This window comes from Onthophagus taurus, chromosome 6 (genome assembly GCF_036711975.1).
Source record: "Onthophagus taurus isolate NC chromosome 6, IU_Otau_3.0, whole genome shotgun sequence".
In the NCBI taxonomy this organism is placed as follows: Eukaryota; Metazoa; Arthropoda; class Insecta; order Coleoptera; family Scarabaeidae; genus Onthophagus; species Onthophagus taurus.
The window spans coordinates 28230195-28253092 of NC_091971.1; the positions used below are offsets into that span (position 1 = coordinate 28230195).

General features: G+C 36.7%; 1 protein-coding gene across 1 annotated transcript; it reads right to left on the minus strand.

Moving 5' to 3' along the window:
* Positions 1-673: 673 nt before the first annotated feature.
* On the minus strand, positions 674-20907 carry LOC111429341 (cilia- and flagella-associated protein 184-like). Its single transcript, XM_023065221.2, has 6 exons — positions 20549-20907; positions 20272-20494; positions 20043-20222; positions 19768-19982; positions 19447-19707; positions 674-1439 (listed from the first exon to the last, which is right to left on the minus strand). Exons 1-6 carry the CDS (start codon positions 20693-20695, stop codon positions 726-728), a joined length of 1740 nt encoding a protein of 579 aa, XP_022920989.2. The 5' UTR covers positions 20696-20907; the 3' UTR covers positions 674-725.
* Between the last annotated feature and the right edge of the window lie 1991 nt (positions 20908-22898).

Here is a 22898-nt window from a genome sequence, read left to right on the forward strand (position 1 = left end):
TACTTTAGAAAACACGAGAAATAAAGGAATGTTTTAAGAGGATCGTTTTCCAGCCTTGTTAAATTTTCTAGCTTGTTGGGTTTTGTAGCTGGTCGTTGGTGTTGTCTGAAATTAGAAAATAAGTATACACGTAAATTTAGTGCAACAACCTTTCTTAAGACGATGAATTAAATCATTTAGGGCTACGAGAGTTTCGCTCCGTTTTTCATTAAAACTTCTAGATAATTGAATAAACCTCATTTTAGTAGTCTTAAACTTAATTTTCCTCGTTTTCTCGCAAGTTGTTAATGAAACGATTGGCGACGGGAAATGATAACTCAAGTAGAAAGACTTTTCATGATAGAAACCTTTTGTTACACAGGTTATAACATAATTGCAAATAAAGCTTCAGGGGTAATAGCATTTTTTATTCATTTATAATAAGTTTAAGAAATAAATGCTTTTATTCAATTTTTTTTTGTTAATTATCGTAAATGAATTTGTTTGAATGTAATTATCAGTACGAAACATTTAACTCAACGTTGAAGATTAAGACTTTATTCAATTAACGGAAAACTTTTAATGAAAACCAGCAGGATGAAATCCCGTTTAAAATGGGTAACTTTTTCCCGAATTTACGAAATGTTTATTTTACTTGTCTTCTTCGTTTCTATTTACACGTTAAACATTTATTTAAGAATCACTCAAAACAATTTAATTTATTTCAAATCCCAATTTTACAAATATTACAAATTGATATCAAACTTTTCTAAACTCGAGCCGATTTTAATATTATTTCTTCCTTTATAAACTTTTTGAACTTTTGGTTTTTTACAGACGACATCAGTTAATTTAAAAGCCCTATTCTGATAAGCTTCCCTTTCAACTTTAATATTATGCTTTATAATATTTAAAGCTTTAGCATTTTCCTGATACGTTTTTTCAACTTTTTCAACTTCCATTTTGATATTTGTAATTTGATCCAAAGTATCTTCCATATCCAAGAGTAATTTACGTTTAGTTAACAAACCGGAGTCTTCTTGTAATCGAACAATATTCGACCTTAACGTGTCCCTTTCGTGTTTCAAGTCGGCCACTCGTTCACGAAATTCGTTCTTTTCGACTACGGCTTCGTCTAACTTGTCAGCCATTTCGATTATATCCAAATCCATTGCAGCCGATTTTTCCCTTAAATGCGCCAAAATTTGTATTGCACCTGAACATTTTTCACGAAGCTTCGCTAATTCTTCGTCACGTTCCTCGATTTTATCTGCATAATTTTGATTTTCCATTTTTAATTGTTCGTAATCCATCAATGTGTGGCTTTCACCAATTTTATCCATTATTTGTATTGCTTGTGTTACTTCGTCAATACTGTTACGTAATTTTATGTATCGTAAACGCATATCCGTAATTTCATTGCTTTTTAAACGTTGATTTTTTATAAGGCGTTCTAAAAGCTAAAATAAACGTGATAGGTGATTAGATGTTAATTAATTTTAGAAAGTTAATTTTAAATAATGGGTTTTAGAATAGGAACATAACAATTTTGTAACTTAATAGGAAATGGTATAATGATTTTATTTATATATATAGTTAAGACACGCCACAACAATAAGAAAAATGCTGACACCGTAAAAGATAAAGAAAATACTATATAAGTCACGTTTATAATCAATTGAAGGGTATAGGGAATAAACAGGCTAAGTCAATTTTTGTTGAAATCGTGTTAACACAGTCTGGTAAAATTAAAGCGAATCTTTTCGTCAATGTTCATAAAAAGGGGAAAAGACGGTTAGGTCAAGAGAAAACACAGAACTTAAATTTGTTGAAGAGGGAATATACAGACTAAGTCCTTAAAACAAGGAATAAACCGGCTAAGTCGCAGCGTCAACTACCTGTTTTTGCTAACTCAGGGGAGTTGGTGAAAATTGACTTTTTTGCGCTAACAATAATATCAAAGAAGCTTCGAATTCCTAGTGTGAGTCGCAGTTTGTTTCTGTTGGTTTCTGTCAGTAAAGTGTTGTGTGGTGTTGTGCAAATAATGCAAGACGAAACTAAAGACTCAACGAATGGTCAGAGTACCAAAAACCGGAAAAAGTTTGGACGGCTACACGAAGTTCGCAAAAAACTTAGGCTACAAAGCCACGAAATGGGTCCGGACTGTAAATGTCGTAAAAAGTGTTTCGAAACCTTGAAGGAAGAAGTACGTAAAGAAATTCTACGCCAATTTAACTTGCTACTAACAGAAGATGAACAGAATTTATATTTGTGCGGTTTAATTTCCCTCGTACCAGTAGCAACGCGACGACCACGTCAACCTGAAGAATCCGCGGAACTTCGTGATGCTACATTTTTCTACAGAATTCGTGCAAAAATAAATGATCGTATTGAAGAAGTATCTGTTTGCAGGACGGCTTTTATGTCAATTCACGGAATTACTAAGTCAAAAATCGAACATCTCGTTCGTTGTTTAAAAATGACTGGCATAGCTCCAAAGAATAAAAGAGAAAAGCATAACACACGTCCAAGAAAATTAAGTTCGGAAGTTCTAAATATCATTCACGATCACATAAAAAGCTTTCCGAATAGATCATCTCACTATGGCTTACGGGATTCTTCAAAAATTTACCTATCTGATGACTTGAATATGAAAAAAATGCATAAATTATTTGAGGAAGTGCATCCACAAGTAAAGATATCGTATGAAACTTACAGAACAGTTCTAGAAAGGGATTTCAACACCTCGTTTGGATATCCAAGAACAGATACATGCGTACTTGCGATCAATATAGATCAAGATAGAAAGTTTAATTGAGAAGATTGAGCTGGAAAATACTGTTCACAAAAGCCAAGCAGAACAGTTTTACATTCGGAAAAAGCTTCTAAATTAGAATCCAAAAAGTCAAAAGAAATTGAAGCGATATGTTTTGACTTTTCAAAAAATTTACCTGCCCCAAACTTATCAACCAACGATGTTTACTATAAGAGACAACTATCAATTTATGCCTTCAACATACACATTTTGGGAAATTCTCAAAGCGTGTTTTATGTTTATCCTGAGTTTGTGGGAAAAAAAGGTAGTGACAATGTCGCTTCGTTAATTCACCACTTTGTGTACAACTTCCTCGACGAGAAAGTTAAGACCTTATACTTATTCTGCGATTCGTGTCCGGGTCAGAATAAAATTTTTACAATTTTTCGTTTCCTGCATCATCTGGTTAACATAGAAAAACGTCTAGACTTTATTAAAGTTATATTTCCAATTCGGGGACATTCATATTTGGAATGCGACAAGAATTTCGGCTTGGTAAATCAAAAAACCAAAGTAGAACATCCTAGGGAATTGATTGCAGCTTTTGAAAATGCTAGATCCAAACCAAACCCATTTATCGTTTTGGATGTTACACAGGATAATTTTCGAGGGTGGACGAAGCATTTCGATACAATATACAAAAAGAAATGCCCCATTCTGTCCCGTCCTATTAAGGAAATAAAGGTGGAAAAAGAGCATCCACATCTACTATATTACCGCACTTCATATAACGGTGCATGGGAAAAGTTTTGTTATTACCAGCCCCAAGTCTCGAAAAACAAAGCTAAATAACAACGAATTTGAGCTTCCGGAGTGTTGCTATAGAGGTATGTTTAGTATAATGTTACGCTAAATATTACTCTATATTTACGAAAAATTTCAGATTTCCAAAGAGAAATTCTAAGATTTACAGCATATAGCCCACTTTTGTGGACCTGAGGCAGCAAACTTTTATTCGTCAATACCCCATAAATGAATGTTTTCTTGTTTCATTATTTAATAAAATATTATAAAACTGTTGACGCTCGGACTAAGCTGTTTTATTCCTAGCTTTTGGTGGTGTTACTGAGTAATTTTGAGTAAGTGTATTTATATAAACCGTACATACATAACAAAGTGGCGACGAGGATTGGAGTTCAAAAGGTACGAAAAGAGAAGAAAAGAAAGAAGAAATAAAAAAAATAAAAAATGGAGACCGGTATTTCTACGATGCAAACATTTACAATTGATACGTTCAATCAAACCACAACAACGTGGGGACGATGGGTTCGACGGTTGGAAGGAGCGTTCAAGGTTTTCAAAACACCTGAAGATATGAAGGTATTTTATTTACTGCATTATATGGGGGCGGAAACATACGACATTTTGTGCGACAAAATGGCTCTACAAGAACCGGACACAAAGAAATACAATGAAATTGTGGAAATGTTACAAACTTTCTACTCCCGGCTTTTGGAAACCAAAGATTTATCCCTGGAAAAAGCATTTCTAGTAGGCTTTGGCCCACCTCATGGCCAGAGTTGAAGAACATCTTAATCCACGCATTCGGGGATAAAAGATCGGAAGACGTCCTAATTTACGATCTTAATAGACAGACCTCTAGAAAAAAAGATACGACAGCCAGTTACGCAAATAAAATAAAGGTAACACTCTACACCCTTCTGTCGAAAATCAATTTAGAAGAAGCAAATGTCGCGATAAGACAAATATATTATGTAGAATCAGTTAGTCCATGTAGACAACCAAATGATTAAATTTTGACGGTCATCTGCCACAGTTGATAGAAATTATCTGTCTGTTAGGTCCTGAAATTGCGTGTTGTTGAATAGTATTTTTCGCAGTAGTTCGCCGTTTGTTTGTGATTGGTGTCATTGCATTAGTAAAGTTAGTGCCTCAAAAATGCCACGACTTCGAAGATGTGCAAATTTTCGCACGCATTTTCGCTTAAGCCCTTTGAAAGAGGATGAATTATCGGGATGCATGAGGCTGGTTTAAGTTTTCGGGAAATTAGCAGACGCAAGGGCCGACCTCACGCCACTATCCGACAGACTTGGATGGATTGGCAGGAAGAACACTTAGAAACCCATCGTAGAGGCAGTGGACGTCCTAGAGTGACAGCAGCACCAGAATCGACAATTTTGTGATGTAACCACTCCATTAATGGTGAACGATGCTTCGTTCGAAAATATTATGTTTTTTAAAAAAGTTCTGTCTTTCAAAATTTTGTACCCAAGCCAATAACAATAATCTAAACGTTTTGCTTCATCACCTAATTCGATAGTGTGGTTAAATTTTGGTTTATACGGCAATATTTTATTTTCTGGATAAATTCTTTTTTCCTTCCTTTTATTTTCCACATTGCCCGTGTCCGAAAATTTTTTAACAACTCCCTTAATTGTTTTTTTATCTACAAAAAATCCAAATTTGTCCTCAAATAGCCTTAAAACTGCATTGTAACTAATGTTCCCCAATCCATAGCACTGCACTATAAATATTTTATGTTATAATGTAAACATGATCAATTAATATTTGACAATAGGCTAAAGTTAAGCTATCAAAAGATAATTGTTAGCTCACTCAGATCATTTGTTTTTATTGTAAAACGGAATATTAGAAAAAAATTTCAAGAAAAAGCTCATTTTTTCTTTAATATGCTAAATTAATAAAATTCGACATATCGCTATAATTTAACATAACAAACATTTTATCTTAATCAATTTTTGTTGTACATTGCTCAGAAAGACCAGTTTACCTACAACAGTTAACAAACTTCTTGCGTTAACTTTGGTACTTTGAGGACATTTGACGTAAAACTTGGTTATATTTCGTTTTATGACATCCAGACTTTAATTGCAAAAGATGGAATTTGAATTCAAAAATTTATCGTCAATTATACCTTACGGGGACACAATCCGGGGACACACTGTAGATGCCAGACTGCAGTGGAGCCAAAACCGACAACATTGGGAACATGAATGGGAAACTATCGTCTTCAGTGACGAATCCCGAGTTTGCTTATGGAATTCTGCCGGACGTTTACGGATCAGACGACCTAGAGGTCAGAGGCAAAATTTACAGTTTGTTCAGTGTCACCACACGGCTCAAACTCCTGGTGTAATGCTATGTTAGTGCCTTCCAGAGCCCGTCCTCCCACACGATAATGCGCGACCTCATATTGCTCACGTAACGTTAGATCCCCGGACTTAAACCCTATTGAACATGTCTGGGATATGATGGACAGAAAATTGCGTCGATTACCCCATCCTCCCAACACTTTAGAGGAATTACGTCAACAGCTACAGGTAGCTTGGAATGAGCTGCCCCAAGAGGCAATCGACCATCTGATTTCCAGCATGCCACGAAGGGTTACTGAATGTATAAGAGTACGCGGAGATGCAACACATTATTAACGATATTGTCAATAAATATTGTCATTTGTTTATGAAAATTTAATCATTTGTTTGTCTCTAGGCACTAACTATTTCTACGTAATTTTGAAGTTCTGCGTCACCTCTTTCGGGGTGGTTCATTTCACTATTAATTATAGAACCTCGGTCGCAAACAACCTCGGCTTAATTAAATAAACCCATATACAGTTGTCCGTAAAGTAGTGGATATAGGCGATAAGAGCATTATACAGTAAAACCTCGTTTAGACAAACTCGGTTAACGCGAACAACTCGTTATCACGAACAAAGTACTGATCCCAAGCAATTTGTTTCCAAATTGTATTACCTTTTGCTCGGTTTAAGTTCGGTTTTTTTGCTCACCAAATTGTATTTTATATCCCAACAAGACGATAGAGACGAACGCTAGCGAATTCAAGAACACGTCTAAACATGTTTTAGCCTTTTATTAATTGCTCAATAGAACAGTTCTTAACACAAAATGTCTTCTCCGAAACAAAACAAAAAAAGAAAGAACGCACTTGATATTAAAACAAACAAAATGATTTTGCATGAAGGAAATAAATCTGAGTTAACCAAAACAGAAATATCAAAAAGATGTCAAAGATAGCAAAATTTCTAAATCGACTCTTTCTACAATCATTAAGAAACGTGAACAAATTATTAGAGCCATTGCAAGCAGTTCATTTTCAACGAAATGGAAGCGAATAAGAACTGCAAAATATGAAGACGAAGACATTGAATGTTCTTCAGGATGGCTATGGCGTTTCCAAGAACGTCACAACGTAGTTGGTTTAGAAATGTGTGTTGAGTCAGCAAAAGTAGACGAAAACTCTTAACTTTAAGAATGTTGATAAAGCGCATTTATCGTGTGATTATACTCATCATGTGTCATCGTGGATAAATGTTCAAGCGTTTCGAGAATGGTTACTCAAACTAAATCAGAAGATGATTGCTCACCAGCGTTATATTCTTTTCACTTTAGACAACTGTGCTGCACATAAAACTGAAAACCTAAACTTACCTAACTTCAACACTACAACATCTTTCCGTCCAACACTACAAGTAGATTGCAGCCACTTAACCAGGGCATAATAGCTAATTTTAAGTCATTTTGACTGAAAACCTAAACTTATCTAACTTCAACACTACAACATCTTTCCGTCCAACACTACAAGTAAATTGCAGCCACTTTACAAGGCAAAACTAATGAAATTCGCTATTTGTGTTATTGACAACAATGGAAATGTTAAATGGAATTTGCTACAAGCTATTAAAGCAATAGGTTCGTCTTGGAAATGCAGTTAGTCAACAAACAATTAAACGTTGTTTTAATAAAGCATGGCCGAACACTGATTTAACAGATGAAAAAAAATTAGATTTGTTACCATCAGCACCCAGAGAACGGACTGTTCTAGAAGAGATGCAGCCACTTGAAATTTCATTTGAAAATTTTGTTAATGCAGATAACGATTTGGCCATTTGTCCAGAGCCAGTCCTAAGCACTTTTGACGACAGCGAGGACAACATTTCTGTTCCTACAACTACAACCTTGTCATCTGTAGATAGTGATTAAGGTAATGATCATCCCCAGCCCACCAGAGAAGAAGTTAATGCTGCTTTACGAGTTTTAGCTGGATTTTCAGCAACTATGAATGTAAGTGAGCAATTTGAAAATTGTTTGGAAACAATTTCCACTTACAATGAGTGTGCCATTAAAATGGCTTCAAAATTAAAGCAAAAAAAAACATTGCTGACTTTTTTAAAGTCAATAATGAATAGTTAGGTTTATGTCATAGTCGATAACTTTTTACATTTAGGTTATGTTTTTATATAATAAATAAGTTTATTCATTAATGAAAAAATATTCGATAACAAAAAACTTTATTTTTTACTTTTTTCTTTCTGTTTACTCGGTTTATACGTTTACAACGAACCAGTTATTCTTTGGACCCTTCGAGTTCGCTCTAACGATGTTTTACTGTAAACGGTTTATGGAAAAATCCCTGAAACGGATCTAAAGATTTAAAGTTCTTTCAATGTTTTGGTGTAGATTTTAAATATTTTCCGCCATTTTTAAGCGACTTAAACGACAAATGGCAATCCCCCATTTTTATTAAGGAATATGAAAGAGGATTTCTTTTCTGAATCTAGTACAGTTAATATTAATATTGGATACATAAGAAAATTTTCGAGAAAAATGACTTTAAACTTCAACTACTTCATATTTGCTTGACATGATAAACATAGCAGTAGCCATCAGTAACTATGGTACCTGCAGTAAAAATATGAAGGCCTCTTCTAATAGTAGGACTTTTTAATACTCTAGTTATGTTACTAAATTTAATATTGTTCTTGTCTTCCACATCAGGGTAAACAAAAGTATTTGCAGACTCCTTATATGGCCACAGGCAACTGGATTCTCTGGATTCTGGATTCGCGGGAAGGCAAGCTGAACCGCTCGCAGCACTTTGACCTCAGCACATCCCTTGTACTTACTTCCCTCTTTTGGTCAGCATTAGGGTCCTTTCAGCCATATTACCTTGGAGGCAAAGGCTACAATTTGTCCTGATTGTGCTGCCCTGATTCCACGCCTGACGAAACTGGCTCCTCAAACGAATGCTCCAATTATGGGTGGATGGATCTCGTAGGGAAACTGGCTCTGGTGCTTTGGTTTATTCCGTCGAACCAACAATAAAAGATTCTAAACCGCTGGGAATTTGGCCCACCGCGCTCCAAGCGGAGCTGGTGGCCATTTCTCTGGCGGCTGAGGAAATATGTTCTGATTGCAGACTGCAATCAGAATTGTTCTGACTGATTGCAGATTGTTCTCCTACCTTTATTTCATACGCTCGTTCATAGTATTTCATACGTATTTCACAGGCAACTAACATCATACGATTTTTTTCTTAATCTTTTCTTTTTAGTTCCCTGATTGTATAGGAATTTCACACTCACAAACATGCCCTCTTTTAGGCTAGTCACAGTAGGTGGGCGTTCTAATATGCTGGTTTCATTATCATCAGACTCGTCATTATTTAGATAATCGTCATTAATATCATCGTCATGTTCACTAGTACAGTAGTTCGTTGTAGCCGTTGTAACAATATCCTCTAATCTTACTGCTTTCCCGGCTCCAACATTAAGTTTTCTTTTTCTTTTTAGCGTTGGTTGTTGTCCCACTGAGCCCCTTTTTTTTATTATTTCTTCAAAGGTATTTTCCATGTTTGGGATCAAATTGTAATGGCAATGTTTGCTGGAAGAAAACCAGGGAATCTTTTTAGAACTTTTAGTAAATTAATTGGGCAAGTCCCAGATGCTCTAAATCCACTTCTTATATTGTCGCCGCTCTTAACGTCAAAACTTTCTAACGTCTTTCTCAATAATGTAGGAAACTGTTTTTGGCACGCAGCCTCGATTCGACGTTTTCCATTGTCTAAGCACTTTCAGCGGCTTAAAATAGGTAACATCTAAGAGTTGACATACATGCGTGCTATTAGGTGGCAGGAAAATGAACATGATATTGTGTTCCTCACACTCTTGATTTATTTTTGCTGAAAGGTGTGAGGCGAAATTATCTCCAATGACAGCTTTCTTACCTTCACGATTTCTGAAGTATGGTATAACCACTTTAAAAAACCAGTCCTTAAATATGGTGTTGTCAAACCAGCCCGATTTAGAGCGATTGTAACAACAATTTTGAAGCCCGCCTTCCAGCCATTCCGTGTATAAATTTTTTGTCTTATAGACTATGTAACATGGTAGTGTCTTACCAAAAGCACTCACAGTAAACATAATAGATGATGAACTCTTTGAATGGTCCATAACTCTAACAGCTCTTTTAACACATCGACGAACAACGACGTTAGACTGTCCTGGGTCGTCAGTCAAATAGGTCTCGTCGTAGTTTAAAATGCTTTCTTCCAGGTTATCGAAATATGCATTCATTTCAATTGCTGTCACTTCGCTCCTCGACCTTTTCAGATTTTGTGCCATTCTAACTTTTAATTCATGATTCCGTTTCTCTTTAAAAACTATTGTAAGCAGTCTATTGTCCAAGCAGTTGTTCTTTTAAAGTGTCTATTGTCTCAAGTTACCCTTAATGTCTCAATTAACCCCGTCCAACGGTAACCAATTATTTTAAACAATTTCCTAAGTGTCAAAAAGTGATTTAGTAAAGCTTATTGAATAACTGACGTGTTGGGTCAATATTATGATATCGTTTTGAAAAAATCTGAACATCTCTCTCCAGTTAAGATTTCCTCAAAAAAGTAAGGACCCAGGATAGTATCCCGTACTACTTCGCTCCACACATTGATCTATTACGGATATTGGGTGTGCGACTTCCTTGCCCAATGTGAATTTTTAGTAGTCCAATACCGACAATTTTGTCTATAAGAAGAAGATTTATCAGTTATCTCATTTTGCTCACATATTTTATGTTCCGTACTGCCCTTATTCCCAAAGATGCCGGGTGTTTGGTTTGAACCTACTGCTCCTGTACAAACTAGTTAATGGAGTTCTCGACGCTCCGGTTCTTTTAGAGGAGATTCACTTTAATGTTCCTTCTTATGCTACTCGATCACCATTTTTGTTCAGACTACCTGCTTCTGAATCCAATGCGCATGCCGGTTCAGCTCTGTTGAGACTGATGCACAGTTGCAATGTTTATTGTTTCAATGTTGATCTCTTTTGTAATTCAATGATGTCGTTTAAAAAATCCGTTTTAACTTTAAGTATTTGTCATTAGTTTTCTTTTTGCTTTATAAAATTAATTTACTCAATCGAAACACATTCGTTTAGCATATTTAAAATGATTTCTTGCGGGTGGTGGGGCAGAAAAGAAAAGCAGCAAAAATTGTCCTTTCTTATAGTCCTTATTATTCTGTTTTTCTATTCGCGTAACATCGATGATTATATAGACCAACCTAGTGTCTGTGTTTATTTTCTTTTCTGCTTCGTGCTTGCTAATTTAATTCCATTTTTTACTGTTTCATGCTTTTGATGTCTTTTTTTGTTTTTTTTTTCTTTCTTATGTAGTTTGTTTTCTTTTTCCTTTGTATTATTGTAGTGGACACTTTTTTGGGATTTTTCCTGTACGTGTCCCGAATATGAATAAATAAAAATAAAGTCTTCGTCATCGTTACAAAATTGTTGTTACAAAAACTACTTTTCATTGTTCGGGAATGAGAATATAGGAATGATATTTTGCGGCTTTTAAAATTTTGTGAACCGATGATTTACTAATGTGCAAATTTGACCCAATACCCATTACAGTGACATGAAAGTTTTCTTGCCCAGCTAAAATCAAGTTTTCGATCAAGACTTCAAGAAATCTCGTAGGTCCCATGGTTTTTCAATTTACTCACAAAAAAAATCCTCTTTCATATTCCATCATAAAAATGAGGGATTGCTTTTTGAAAAAAATATCGATACTCGTTTAAAAATGACGGAAAAATTTAAATCTTGAGACCCGTTTCAGGAATTATTCCATAAACCGTTTATAATGATTTTATCCCCTATATCTGCTATTTTGTATGTATGTATGTATGGATTCGGGACTGCGTGCGAAATCGCACACCACACTTAGGCCCCATTGGACCCCTTGTGCATCCTCCCATTACACACTCTAGTCACATTAACCAGCCTAAGGTTTTGCCAAAGGCTAGGACAGCTCCTAGAGGTGCATTCCTGATATAATCTTTGGTTGGCCATTCCTCCCGAAGGTCCTCATTCTGAGGGCGGTCAGAGAGAGGCAATCACACGAGATGTGTTTAACCGTCTCGTCATCCTGTTGACAGGCTTGACAGAGAGGGGAGTCAGCAAGCTTCATGTTTTGAAGGTACTTATTTACCTTACAGTGTCCCGTGAGGAGACCTGTGACAGTTCGAAGGGCACTTTTGCCAAACCCTACTAGGAACTGAGCTGTTGCGGCTGAAGGATATTTAACAATTATTTTGGTGGATAATGCGCTTAATTAACTCGATATGAGTAGCTAAAGAGGGGGTAATTATCGGCTCGGGTACACAGGGCGCTCTACCGGCAGCACGTTTGGCTAGCCTGTCCGCGTGGTTCTCACCCTTAGAGCCAGAATGTCCCTTAACCCACTGGATTCTGACACGTGCTGTGTGACAATCCATTACTAATGCAGACGTTATAATAACTCTGCTTAAAGCTAAAAGAGATTGTTTACTGTCTGTAAAAATAGTAAAACACTTACCCCGCTTGATGGAGTCAACAATGCAGTCGGCAGCAAGTTTTATAGCAGTCAGTTCTGCTTGTATGACGGTGGTTCCGAGAGGCGAATCCGGGGATCGTGGGAGAAGACCCCCACGCCTGCACCATTTCGTGCCTTTGAACCATCAGTGTAGATCTTAAAAGTTCTGTGTCCATCTACTACTGTGGGACTAATGTGGGTGAGGTACTTCTTTGAGAAAACAAATTTTGCTGGTCTGTGATCAGTCTTATACTCGAGTAAGGGTGTGTCCCCATCCTTCATAATTCCTACTGATTGTAGTCTTGTCATGATTACCAAGGCCACTTATCTTATGCTACTTTACGGACACACTATATAATCAATATAATCAGTTTCATATAACATTACTTACAGAACTTTAACCACAAAAGACCTCGGTTTAATCAAACAAAATTATGCATTTCCACCATCATCAGGCAAAGTCATAGATTTTTTGCTCCAAATTTAGTCGAAGTCGTTTGCGGCTGAGGGACTACAATATGTCGACTTTTTTTGAATTCATATGGTATATGAATTGTGCAAGCTTCCTCGGTTAATGTGGCAAATTTTACATCTTGATCTTAACTTACACCCTTCTTCTGGAGGGTTTTCTGCTTCTTTTTCTTGAGGTGCCAATTATGATTTTGTTGACAGCAGCTCGAAACAATCCTGCTTAGGTTTTCCCAAACCAAGTTCTTGTTAATTTCTCATGACATGTCCCAGATACTCGATAATACATAATGATTTTCGATTCCTTATTCATTCTTTGCAGGACTTTCCTATTCGTCATGTGAGCTGTCCATAATATTTTCAGCATTTGCGTATACAACCACATCTCGATGGTTTCCAGTTTTTTAGATGTGCTTTCTGTCAAGATAAAGGATTCGTTACCTTTGTTTCGAGTGATATACTGTGACTTTGGAAAATGAAGCTCTTTTTGCTCATTTATAATGATGGACATTAATAAAGAAGGATTAAGTCATCTTTTCATCATCTAAGCACGTCTATATGTCGCATTTACGTCATAGTTTACATTTGTACATCTTTGGATTACGACTTGAGCACCAAAAAGTGCTTCTCTAGTGTCGACTCTGTTTATAAACCTGAATTGACATTTTAATATCTATTCTTCGCATCTTTTGTGAATTGTACTGGCTTTTTGGGCAACGCTATAAGGTCTAATTGTAGCCACATTCCCGGGATGTTTCCTGAGTTACAGATTTTGTTAAAAATTTCCTTCTTCGTCTAGTTGTTTTAAGAATAATTCAGCCACGATGTTACCTAGTCCTACTGCATTTCTAATTTTCATTTGTTTTATAGCTGTCTCTACCTTATTTTTATTTTATTTTATTATTCGGAATACATGCAGGGAGCAACCCCAATCAAGTATCCTCTAACAAAAAACAATATTTATATCAATATACAAAAAAAAGAAAACTAATAATAATAATAAACTTAACAAAATCAATAACAAACGCTCAAATTTCGTACATATTTCTTGCAAACAGGAGGCGAGACAATAAATAAATCAATATTGTTACAATGGGTATTGAAAAACTGCATTAAACGTAATAAGGGTGAGTACGCATAGGCTAAAGACCTAGAGGCAGGTAGATAGAAAAGTGGCTGTATTCGGCTTACATAAGACGGTGCATTAAAGCGAACCTCCCGCACGAGCTCCATGGAGTCAACCAAACCACAAACCAATCTATATAAGAACATCATATCAGCAACACCTCGGCGTCCACTTAAAGATGTGATTCCAAAAACTATACAACGCTGGGCATAAGAACAATACGGAAGGTTAAATTTGTGTGCCAGGTATCTAACAAACTTTCTTTGCAGACCCTCCACACGATCAATATAGGTATATAGCGTATGAGGGATTCCAAACCACCGAAGCGAAATTCAAAACACTGCCAACATACGCTGCATACAAGGAAATGATGGTCCAGATATTGGTAAAAGGACGTGATACTCGAATAATAAATCAGAATCTTTTTGAGGCTTCAGACATAACCGTATCAACATGACCGTAATAGAGCAATTTTGAATCAAGAACAACGCCCAGGTCCCTAATTTGGGAAGTAACATTTACCGACTCAAATTTTATATTTTATCTCTTTCTGCTGAATAAGATACTATAGCACTTATCGTAATTCAGAAACAAGTAATTTTTTAAGCAATACTCTTTCAGCCGTTGCAGATCCTGCTGAACTGTTAAACAGTCAGAGGTCCAATTCCAGAAAAGATCTTACAATCATCCGCGTACACTAAAAAATTGGAATGAAGAAAGCACTCATTAATATCATTGATATAAACCAAAAACAAAACTGTCCACCTTAACTGCTTGACGTCTGTTCGAAATGTAAGAAGCAATCTATGATAGCAAGCCATTCGACAAGTTGAACTTACCGAGTTTTTCCAAGATAATACAATGATGTATCCTATCGAATGTCTTGCTAAAGTCTGTGTAAATGGCGTCAACCTGAAGGCTGTCATTCATGGATTTCTGAATATAGTTTACAAACTCAACCAAATTAGTTTCAACCGCCCGTCCACACAGAAAACCATGTTGTTGATGAATAAATTGAGGTTGAAGGTTAAAGTATAATTTATTGTAAATTATTTTTTAAAAAACTTTCGAAATAATGGAAAGAAGCGAAATTGGACGATAGTTATTGACAAGGTGTTTCTTACCGGATTTGAAGATCGGTATTATATAGGCTTTTTTCCATTCCGTTGGAAATATGGAGAGTTTCACAGAATGAGAGAAAATATGAAACAAGGGTGAGCAAGCTCCTCCGCGCAGCGGACGATGAGCTTACCCGGCAGACCGTCCGGACCAGGACCTAATTTAGAGTTTACATGACTTAGAAGAGATGCTACATCCTGTTGTGAAAACCAGCGACAGGTTTCACCAAGAAAGGTACAAGAAAAATAACGATCATCAAGTTTCCCGTCAATATATACAGAAGAGAAGTACTCGGAGAATAGTTCAGATATTTGTTGCTCATTATCAGCTAAATTGATATCATATTCCATTTCAGCCGGAATGCCACTCCCACCACGCTTTTTGCTCTTAACAAACGTTCATAGATGAGAAGGAGAATCGATTAGGAAATCTTGTATGCGTTTGAGGTAGGAGGTGTAGTCAGAGGCAATTAACGCCATAGTTCGTTTACGCAATACTTTAAAAGAGAGAAAGTCGTCAGAATAGCCATTTCTTCCATCTTTTGTGAAATCTCAGTTTTTCCTTGATTGCTTTTATGGTTGATGCGGAATACCAGTCAGGAAAACGACCACTACGTGTGGAGCCACGCGGGATAAAGTCGCCCCGATGAACTGATAGAAACCACAATAGTAAATCATAAGAAGGAACTCCCTCGCTCTAGCATCCAAGCCACCCACAGGAATGAGGCCGCATGCAGAAGAGACGGTCCAGGAGATACACGGAATATTGAAATCCCCGACGATTAATAGCGGGGTGTCCGGAAATTGATCGCGCACATCTTGAAGTTTATGAACAAAAACACTAAAAGGGGTCGGATCATTCGGCGGTAAACGCAACAAACAATCACCCGCGTATTTTCACAGCGCACGGACAGCCACAAATCTTCAGCATCCGTCGCAAGCAGTGGCATTGGGGTAACCGGAATATCCCTACGAACCGCCACGAGAACACCACCGCCATCAGATTTTCCACTGTCAGAGGAACTTCTATCACGGCGAAAAGTGACGTAGTTGTTACAAAAGATTTCACTGTCGAAGATCGAATCATTCAAATTTATTTCAGTAAGACAAATTAAGTCATGAGCAAGGTTCATAGAATTTGCGTAATAAGTTTCGGTTTTCGTTCGTAAGCCTCGCACATTCTGGTAGTAGATGGTAAAAGAGAACATTGAACAAACAGAAATAATTTGAATCTACGAAAAAAGTCGGCAGATCTAAAGCTTATTTGATCATCATCCGATTTGATGACCATTACTCGCGCCCTGTCTTCACGACGAACGTGAATAATGCAGTTCGTCAGCCAGCAGTATTTATAGCCTTTCTCTCGACATTTCTCCTTCGTATTCCTGAAGAGTGTTGCATTGAGAGGCGTAAGATGTTCGCTTATAAACATTTTGCCAGTGATATCGTGAATGCGGATTCCCGGGGACCCAGTATCGTTGTTTCTACGATAAGTCTTTGCAGCAGATAAAAATTGATATCACAAGTTGTCGAGATAGGAACTTGATCACGACATTTCTACTTCTATTGCTGCCTCCGACACCGTTCTCCCCCGAAAGATTCCGAGAAGGGAGTCAGTGTGTAGCATCAATATTATTCCCAGTTACAGGACAGTCGATAACCACAACGATTCGTGAAACCATAGACTTAAGATCTTCGTTCTTTTTTTCTGGAATTCCAGATAAGATTAAATTATTTAAACGGGAGTATTGTTCCAAATTCTCAACTCGGGAGGTCAAATCACAGACCAGTTTTCAATTTAACATTTTCGGCGGCGACAGATAGAACAGCTAGCCGTACTTAGCGTTTATATCTTTCAAGGCGGACTTAATCGACTTCAGTCCAAAATTGGTTTCCGCAATCATATCACAGCAAATCCTGCACCCCTCAGCTACGATTAGGTATAACACTCAAAATAAATCACCTCAAAAATCACCAAAAAAACAACTGTATGGACAAGAGATCGAAAACTACGTAGCAATCAAAACCGATTCAGAGTTCTATTATACAGGGTTATTATAAATGATGAACCCATTTTTAAAGATGAATATTTATTAAAGTACAGATCCAAAATGAACAATCTTTATACCATACATATTATTATGGAAAGAGGAGAGAAATTTCAAAGTTTTTTGCAATACGTTATAAATTTTCAATGGGCCACTGTCTGATATCATCCGTTCGTTTCCTCTCTGTGAAAAATACTAAGTAGAAAAGAAGGCGATTGCGGTATGTCGCACCATAGCCACAAATAAAATGAAAATGAATAAATGGTTTCAACCATAATGACAAAGAGAAGTGTTTCGAATTTTGTAGTTATGTGCTAGGAATGATGGAGGATGACGCGTTTCTGTAGCGTATTATTTTTAGTGATGAACCGACTTTCCACGTTAGTGGAAAAGTCAACAGATATAATGTTTGCATATGGGGTTTGCAAAATCCACATTTAACATTGCAACACGAAAGAGACTCATCGAAAGAAAACGTATTCTGTGCCGTATCTCGTACAAAGGTTTATCTTTGTATTACGTTATTTTTCTTTGCGGAAAGATCTGTAACTGTAACAACGGACCAGCACATGTTGGAACAATGGCTGTTTCCTCAAGTTATGGAAGATTCACAGGACTTCATTTTCCAACAGGACGGAGCTCCGCCCCATTGGCACCTTCATTGTACGAGGCTTTTTGAATGCAGCCCTTCCTCAACGCTGGATAGGTCGCAGGGGAAATGAAGACCTGGCTCTCCACTTTTGGCCACCAAGATCTCCTGATCTCACTCAATGTGACTACTTCTTATGGAGTTATGTTAAGGAAGCTGTTTACGTCCCACCTCTACCAACAACTCTGGACGATCTGCGGAACCGTATCACAGTTGCTGTGCACTCAGTAACAGTAGATACACTTGCTCGTGTGTAGGACGAGTTCGGCTACCGCATAGATGTTTGCCGTGCAGCGGACGGTGGACACATTGAACATTTATAGTGTATTGCAAAAAAACTTTGAAACTTCCTCTTTCCATTGGTATAAAGATTGTTCATTTTGGATCTGTACTTTAATAAATATTCATCTTTAAAAATGGGTCCATCATTTATAATAACCCTGTATTATGTTTCAGTATGTTGGGACCCGTTATTGGTTCTGGGTCTTAATAGACTTTCGGTCTTTGATCATGGAAAGTCGACTCCAGATATCATTTCCACTTATTTTTAAAATCTTGTTTCTAAAGTCCATTGACTTTAAAATCCATGATTCTTATCTGTTGTCGTTTCCTAAAGATTCCCGTTATGTCTTTCATTTTTTTATGGACGTTAATGTTGTCGTGTTTGACTTGTAACATTTCTATTCTGGCTTCTCTGCTCCTTCTTCTGATCTGTGTCTGTTTCTTTTTGCATTCTTTTTTATTTTCTTTAAGAGTTCTTTTTGTACCATCAAATTTAAGATATCAACGGCTATCTGTTATCCTTCTCATTTTTTTACCGGTTGAAAGAAATCCTTTGCTGAGTGTACTATCATCTAAAATGTATTGACTTCCTCTTGTGACGTTTTCATTTCTTATCTGCTTAACCTTTTCATTGATGAAATCACCTACCTTTTGCTTTACTAGGAAATGTTGAAAAGTTGCCATATAACATTTAATTCCAACTTTTTCTCTATTTTCTTTAATCCCAACTTCATGACTCCTACCAATGGTGTGTATATAAGTTCTAACTGTGAAAGAGCTTCTATATCTTCTATTGATTAATATGTAATCGACTTAGCTTCTGAAGATATTTCCTGATTTATCCGCTGGTGATTTCCTTATTAGTAATTTACATCTTTACAAGAATAAATTAACTCAAGCGCTTATCATTTGCTTCTTGGTCATTTCAAGTACTGAGACTTCTTAGATTGGGCTCAGCTAAAGATAGAAATGTAAGTGATATGTAGTTCCAACAAAATGAAACCTCCACCTGTTACGTTACAGTTATGTTAAGGCTATGTTAAGTTATGTTGATTTATGCTAACAAGCCTACAACGTTAGAAAAGCTCAAGGGTAATATTAAAAACGAAATTGCTAACGTTCCTACCGATATGTGTAAAAGAATGGCCCAAAATTGAGTCCAGAGATTCATTCGTTACAAACATGTTATAATATCGAATTCCATAGTTAAATGTAAGATGAGCACCTAAATTAAATTTCAGCTCAAAATCTGAATTATTCTGTGTTCTATTTAAATACAAAATTGTTATGTCCTTAATGAAAAACCCTTTTATGTTATTTATAAAAATGATTTAATACTTTTTCTGGAATTTCTTTTGCAGTTTTTGTAAAAATTAACCCAGTTCCGATTTCCTTTTCTCTATTAAGCATTCCTTCAAAATTTGATAGAACTGACGCATATTGGCTATTCCTTAATTCTCTCATTTCGTTAAGTTCTGCTGTTATAGCATTTCTTTGCATATCATTGACGTTTTTTAAATCGGAAAGAGCGTCCAGCTTGGCGAAATATTTTTGTTCGGCTTCTTCAACGTGATCTCCCTCTCTAAGAACATGTTCCATCTTGATTTACAAAAGAAAAGATTACGATTAAAATATTTAAAATACATATTTCAATTGAACCTTTCTCTTTTTAAAATATTCAGCCATTTTCCTTTGTAAAAAATTATTTTTCATTTTAATCATAGGATATTCAGCAAGTAAAGCTTTATATAAATCATAATAAGGTTCTCTATCAACTATTTCTTCCTCTTCCTCTTCTTCTTCTTCATCTTTTTTACGTTTATGAACAGCTTCTTCCTCGCCTTCTTCAGCGACAGATTGTTCACGTTCCTCATCTGTTTAAAAAAGCACGCTTTAAAAATCAAAATAACTTTTTTTTTAAACATAAAATTTACCACTAACAGATTCAAACGAACGCATCTGAGTTAGAGCTCCTAATAAACCACTTCCACTTCCTGGCATCATACCAAAATCAGGAGGAGCGATTGATTTTCGTCTCTTCTTTTTAACTTTTGTGACGCTAGATTTTTTCGACGCCTCTTGATACCATTCCTCCGCTTCCATTTCATATTCACCTAATCGTTCTTAAAGTTATTATTTTAATAATTAAAAATAAGTTTTTACCTTCAATTTCCTCAACACCGAATGCTTCTTCTGGAGAAACAACGAACGCTTCTTCACCTTCCAAAAAGTAACGACTGCTTGCATCATCCGTATCAGATCTAAAAGCCACTAAGGCACTTACGCTTTTCTCATCTTTATCATCTTTTGCATTAGGAACTATCATATCATCGTGTTCCTCTTTCATCGCAAAATCAGATTTTGCATTCATTTTAGGTTCGAGATTCTTAAATGGTTACAATTGTAATTATAATATTAATGATAATTTTTAATACCTTACAATGGTTCCTTGAGAACTCCCCCCTGGAGATCCCGCTCCTTTTTTAGATATGGAAGCTTGATCTTCTCCATCGTGGTGTTCTGCCGGTTCATTTTCGGCAGGTTGTGGAGGCGCTTCTTCTTCGTGTTTTTCCGTTTCATCGGCCATTTTTATATGTTAAGTATTCTTGTATATTGAATAAATTAATATAAATATGACGTTTGAAAACATCAGACGTTTAAATGATAGATAAACAACTTTATCATCACTTTTTCATTCTTTGTCATTGTTTTCGATGCTTTTTATTCGAACGAAAATAATGTTCATAGTTTTTAATTCATAAAATGAAACAATTCAACTACTTCTGATTTAAGAAAGCATACATTGTGAAATATTTATTGCTAGAACCAAACTAAAATTTTAAGAAAAGTTGAACTCCGGCAATTTGTAGTATTCCGTTCTACAAATCGCCTTTGCGTGAAATTTTTTGATATGTTAGATAACAAAGTGTAATGTGCCATGCACCACACAAAGTGTGCCATGAAAAGTTGTTTTTAATAAAATGATTTGATGGATTTGATATATAATTTACAAAAAACAAAAAACAGATTAGAAAAATAAACCATTAACAACCTAAAATGTGGTAGAATAAAAATAATTTTTAAATTTCAATAAAAATATTGTACATGATCGTACAATATTTGGTGACTGTCATCCTGTATACAGGGTGAGTCGGGAGGAACGGACCAAACTTTAGGAGTATATTGTACGCTTGAAAATAATGTAAAAAAACTTATATGTTGTTATCCGATTTTCTTTTATTTTATTTTTTTTATTGCATAACTCTTACTGTTTATTACTCTCTTTTGTGGGATGTCTAATTGAACAGCAATTCGGCGTGAGCTGGTCGTTGCATCTTCTTCTACTAGATCCAAAATATGTTCTACTTCATTTAAACATTGACGCGTAGCTCGTTCAGATGTTACTTTAACGCTGGGAAGTGTACCGGTTTCGCGCAGTTTATTGAAAACCCTAATAAAAACGTTTATATTAGGATGTCTGCGATTTGGAAACCGTTGACGATATTCATCTGCAGCAGCTGTAGCATTCCCGTTACAAAAACCATATACAAATAACATGTCTGTATATTCTAAATGTGAATAAGTACTTGGACCTCCTGGAGGGTATCCTCTGAACCGTCGTGTTCAGATCATAGACATATTCAATTTAAAATTGATCTAGGGATGAAATCGGACTGTACGTACCGTAATCCCCGTAGCACTAATTGGGATCTGTTTAAGAGTTGCCTTGCAGATAACCTAACTAGTGTTATCGCAACCGTTAGGAACTGTGGTCAGGTTGAAATAGCCACGGAGCAGATCTCTGTGGCAATTCGCTCTGCATATCACAGTAGCAGTCCACTGAAGGTGAAAAGTAGTAATCGGGGCACACCCTGGTGGAACGAATCTCTTAGCTCCGAAAGACAAGAGGTCCGAAAGCTTTTCAACTGGGCCAAGACATTAGGTGAATGGGAGAAATATAAACAGGTTCTAACGAATTACACCAAAAACATACGTAAGGCAAAAAGAGAGTCTTGGAGGAGGTTCTGTGAGGGAGTGAAAGACATACCCAGCAGTGCAAGAATTCACAAGATTCTCGCTAGAGATTCGGCACTACCCCTGGGCTCACTTAGGCGGCCTGACGGTAGTTTTACGGACTCTAGCAGAGCCTCGTTGGAGCTTCTAATGCAGACTCACTTCCCAGGAAGCCTGATGATGAGGGCCGATAATGCCACAGCGGGCTGTTCCTGCAAGGCAAAGCGCCCCTCAAATACGGATTGGAGTGTGGCTAGAAAAGTCGTCACTTACACATCCGTGGACCAGGCAATTCAAACGTTTAAGCCGTTCAAATCGCATGGAGAAGACAATATCTTTCCTGCTTTGTTACAGCAGGGGAGGTCTTTGTTGTTGCCAATTTTGGTAAACATTTTCAGAGCGAGTGTCGCCTGGAAATATGTGCCGGCAGAATGGACTAAGGTACGGGTATCTTACATACCCAAAGCGGGCCGTTCGGTCCCTACTTCTAATGCCTTTCGACCCATCAGCCTAACGTCATTTCTGCTGAAAACCCTTGAAAAAGTTCTGGAACGGTATATCCGTACGGTGCCATTGGTATCTGGTCCACTGAGTCGCCACCAGTATGCTTATCAAGCGGGAAAATCAGCAGAATTGGCTCTACACAACTTAATTGGTAGAGTATCCAGGACGCTGCAGGATAAAGAAATCTTGGTTTGTGCGTTTCTGGATATAGAGGGAGCGTTCAACAACGCAATACCACAATCTCTTGAAAGAGCTGCTCTTGACAGGGGAGT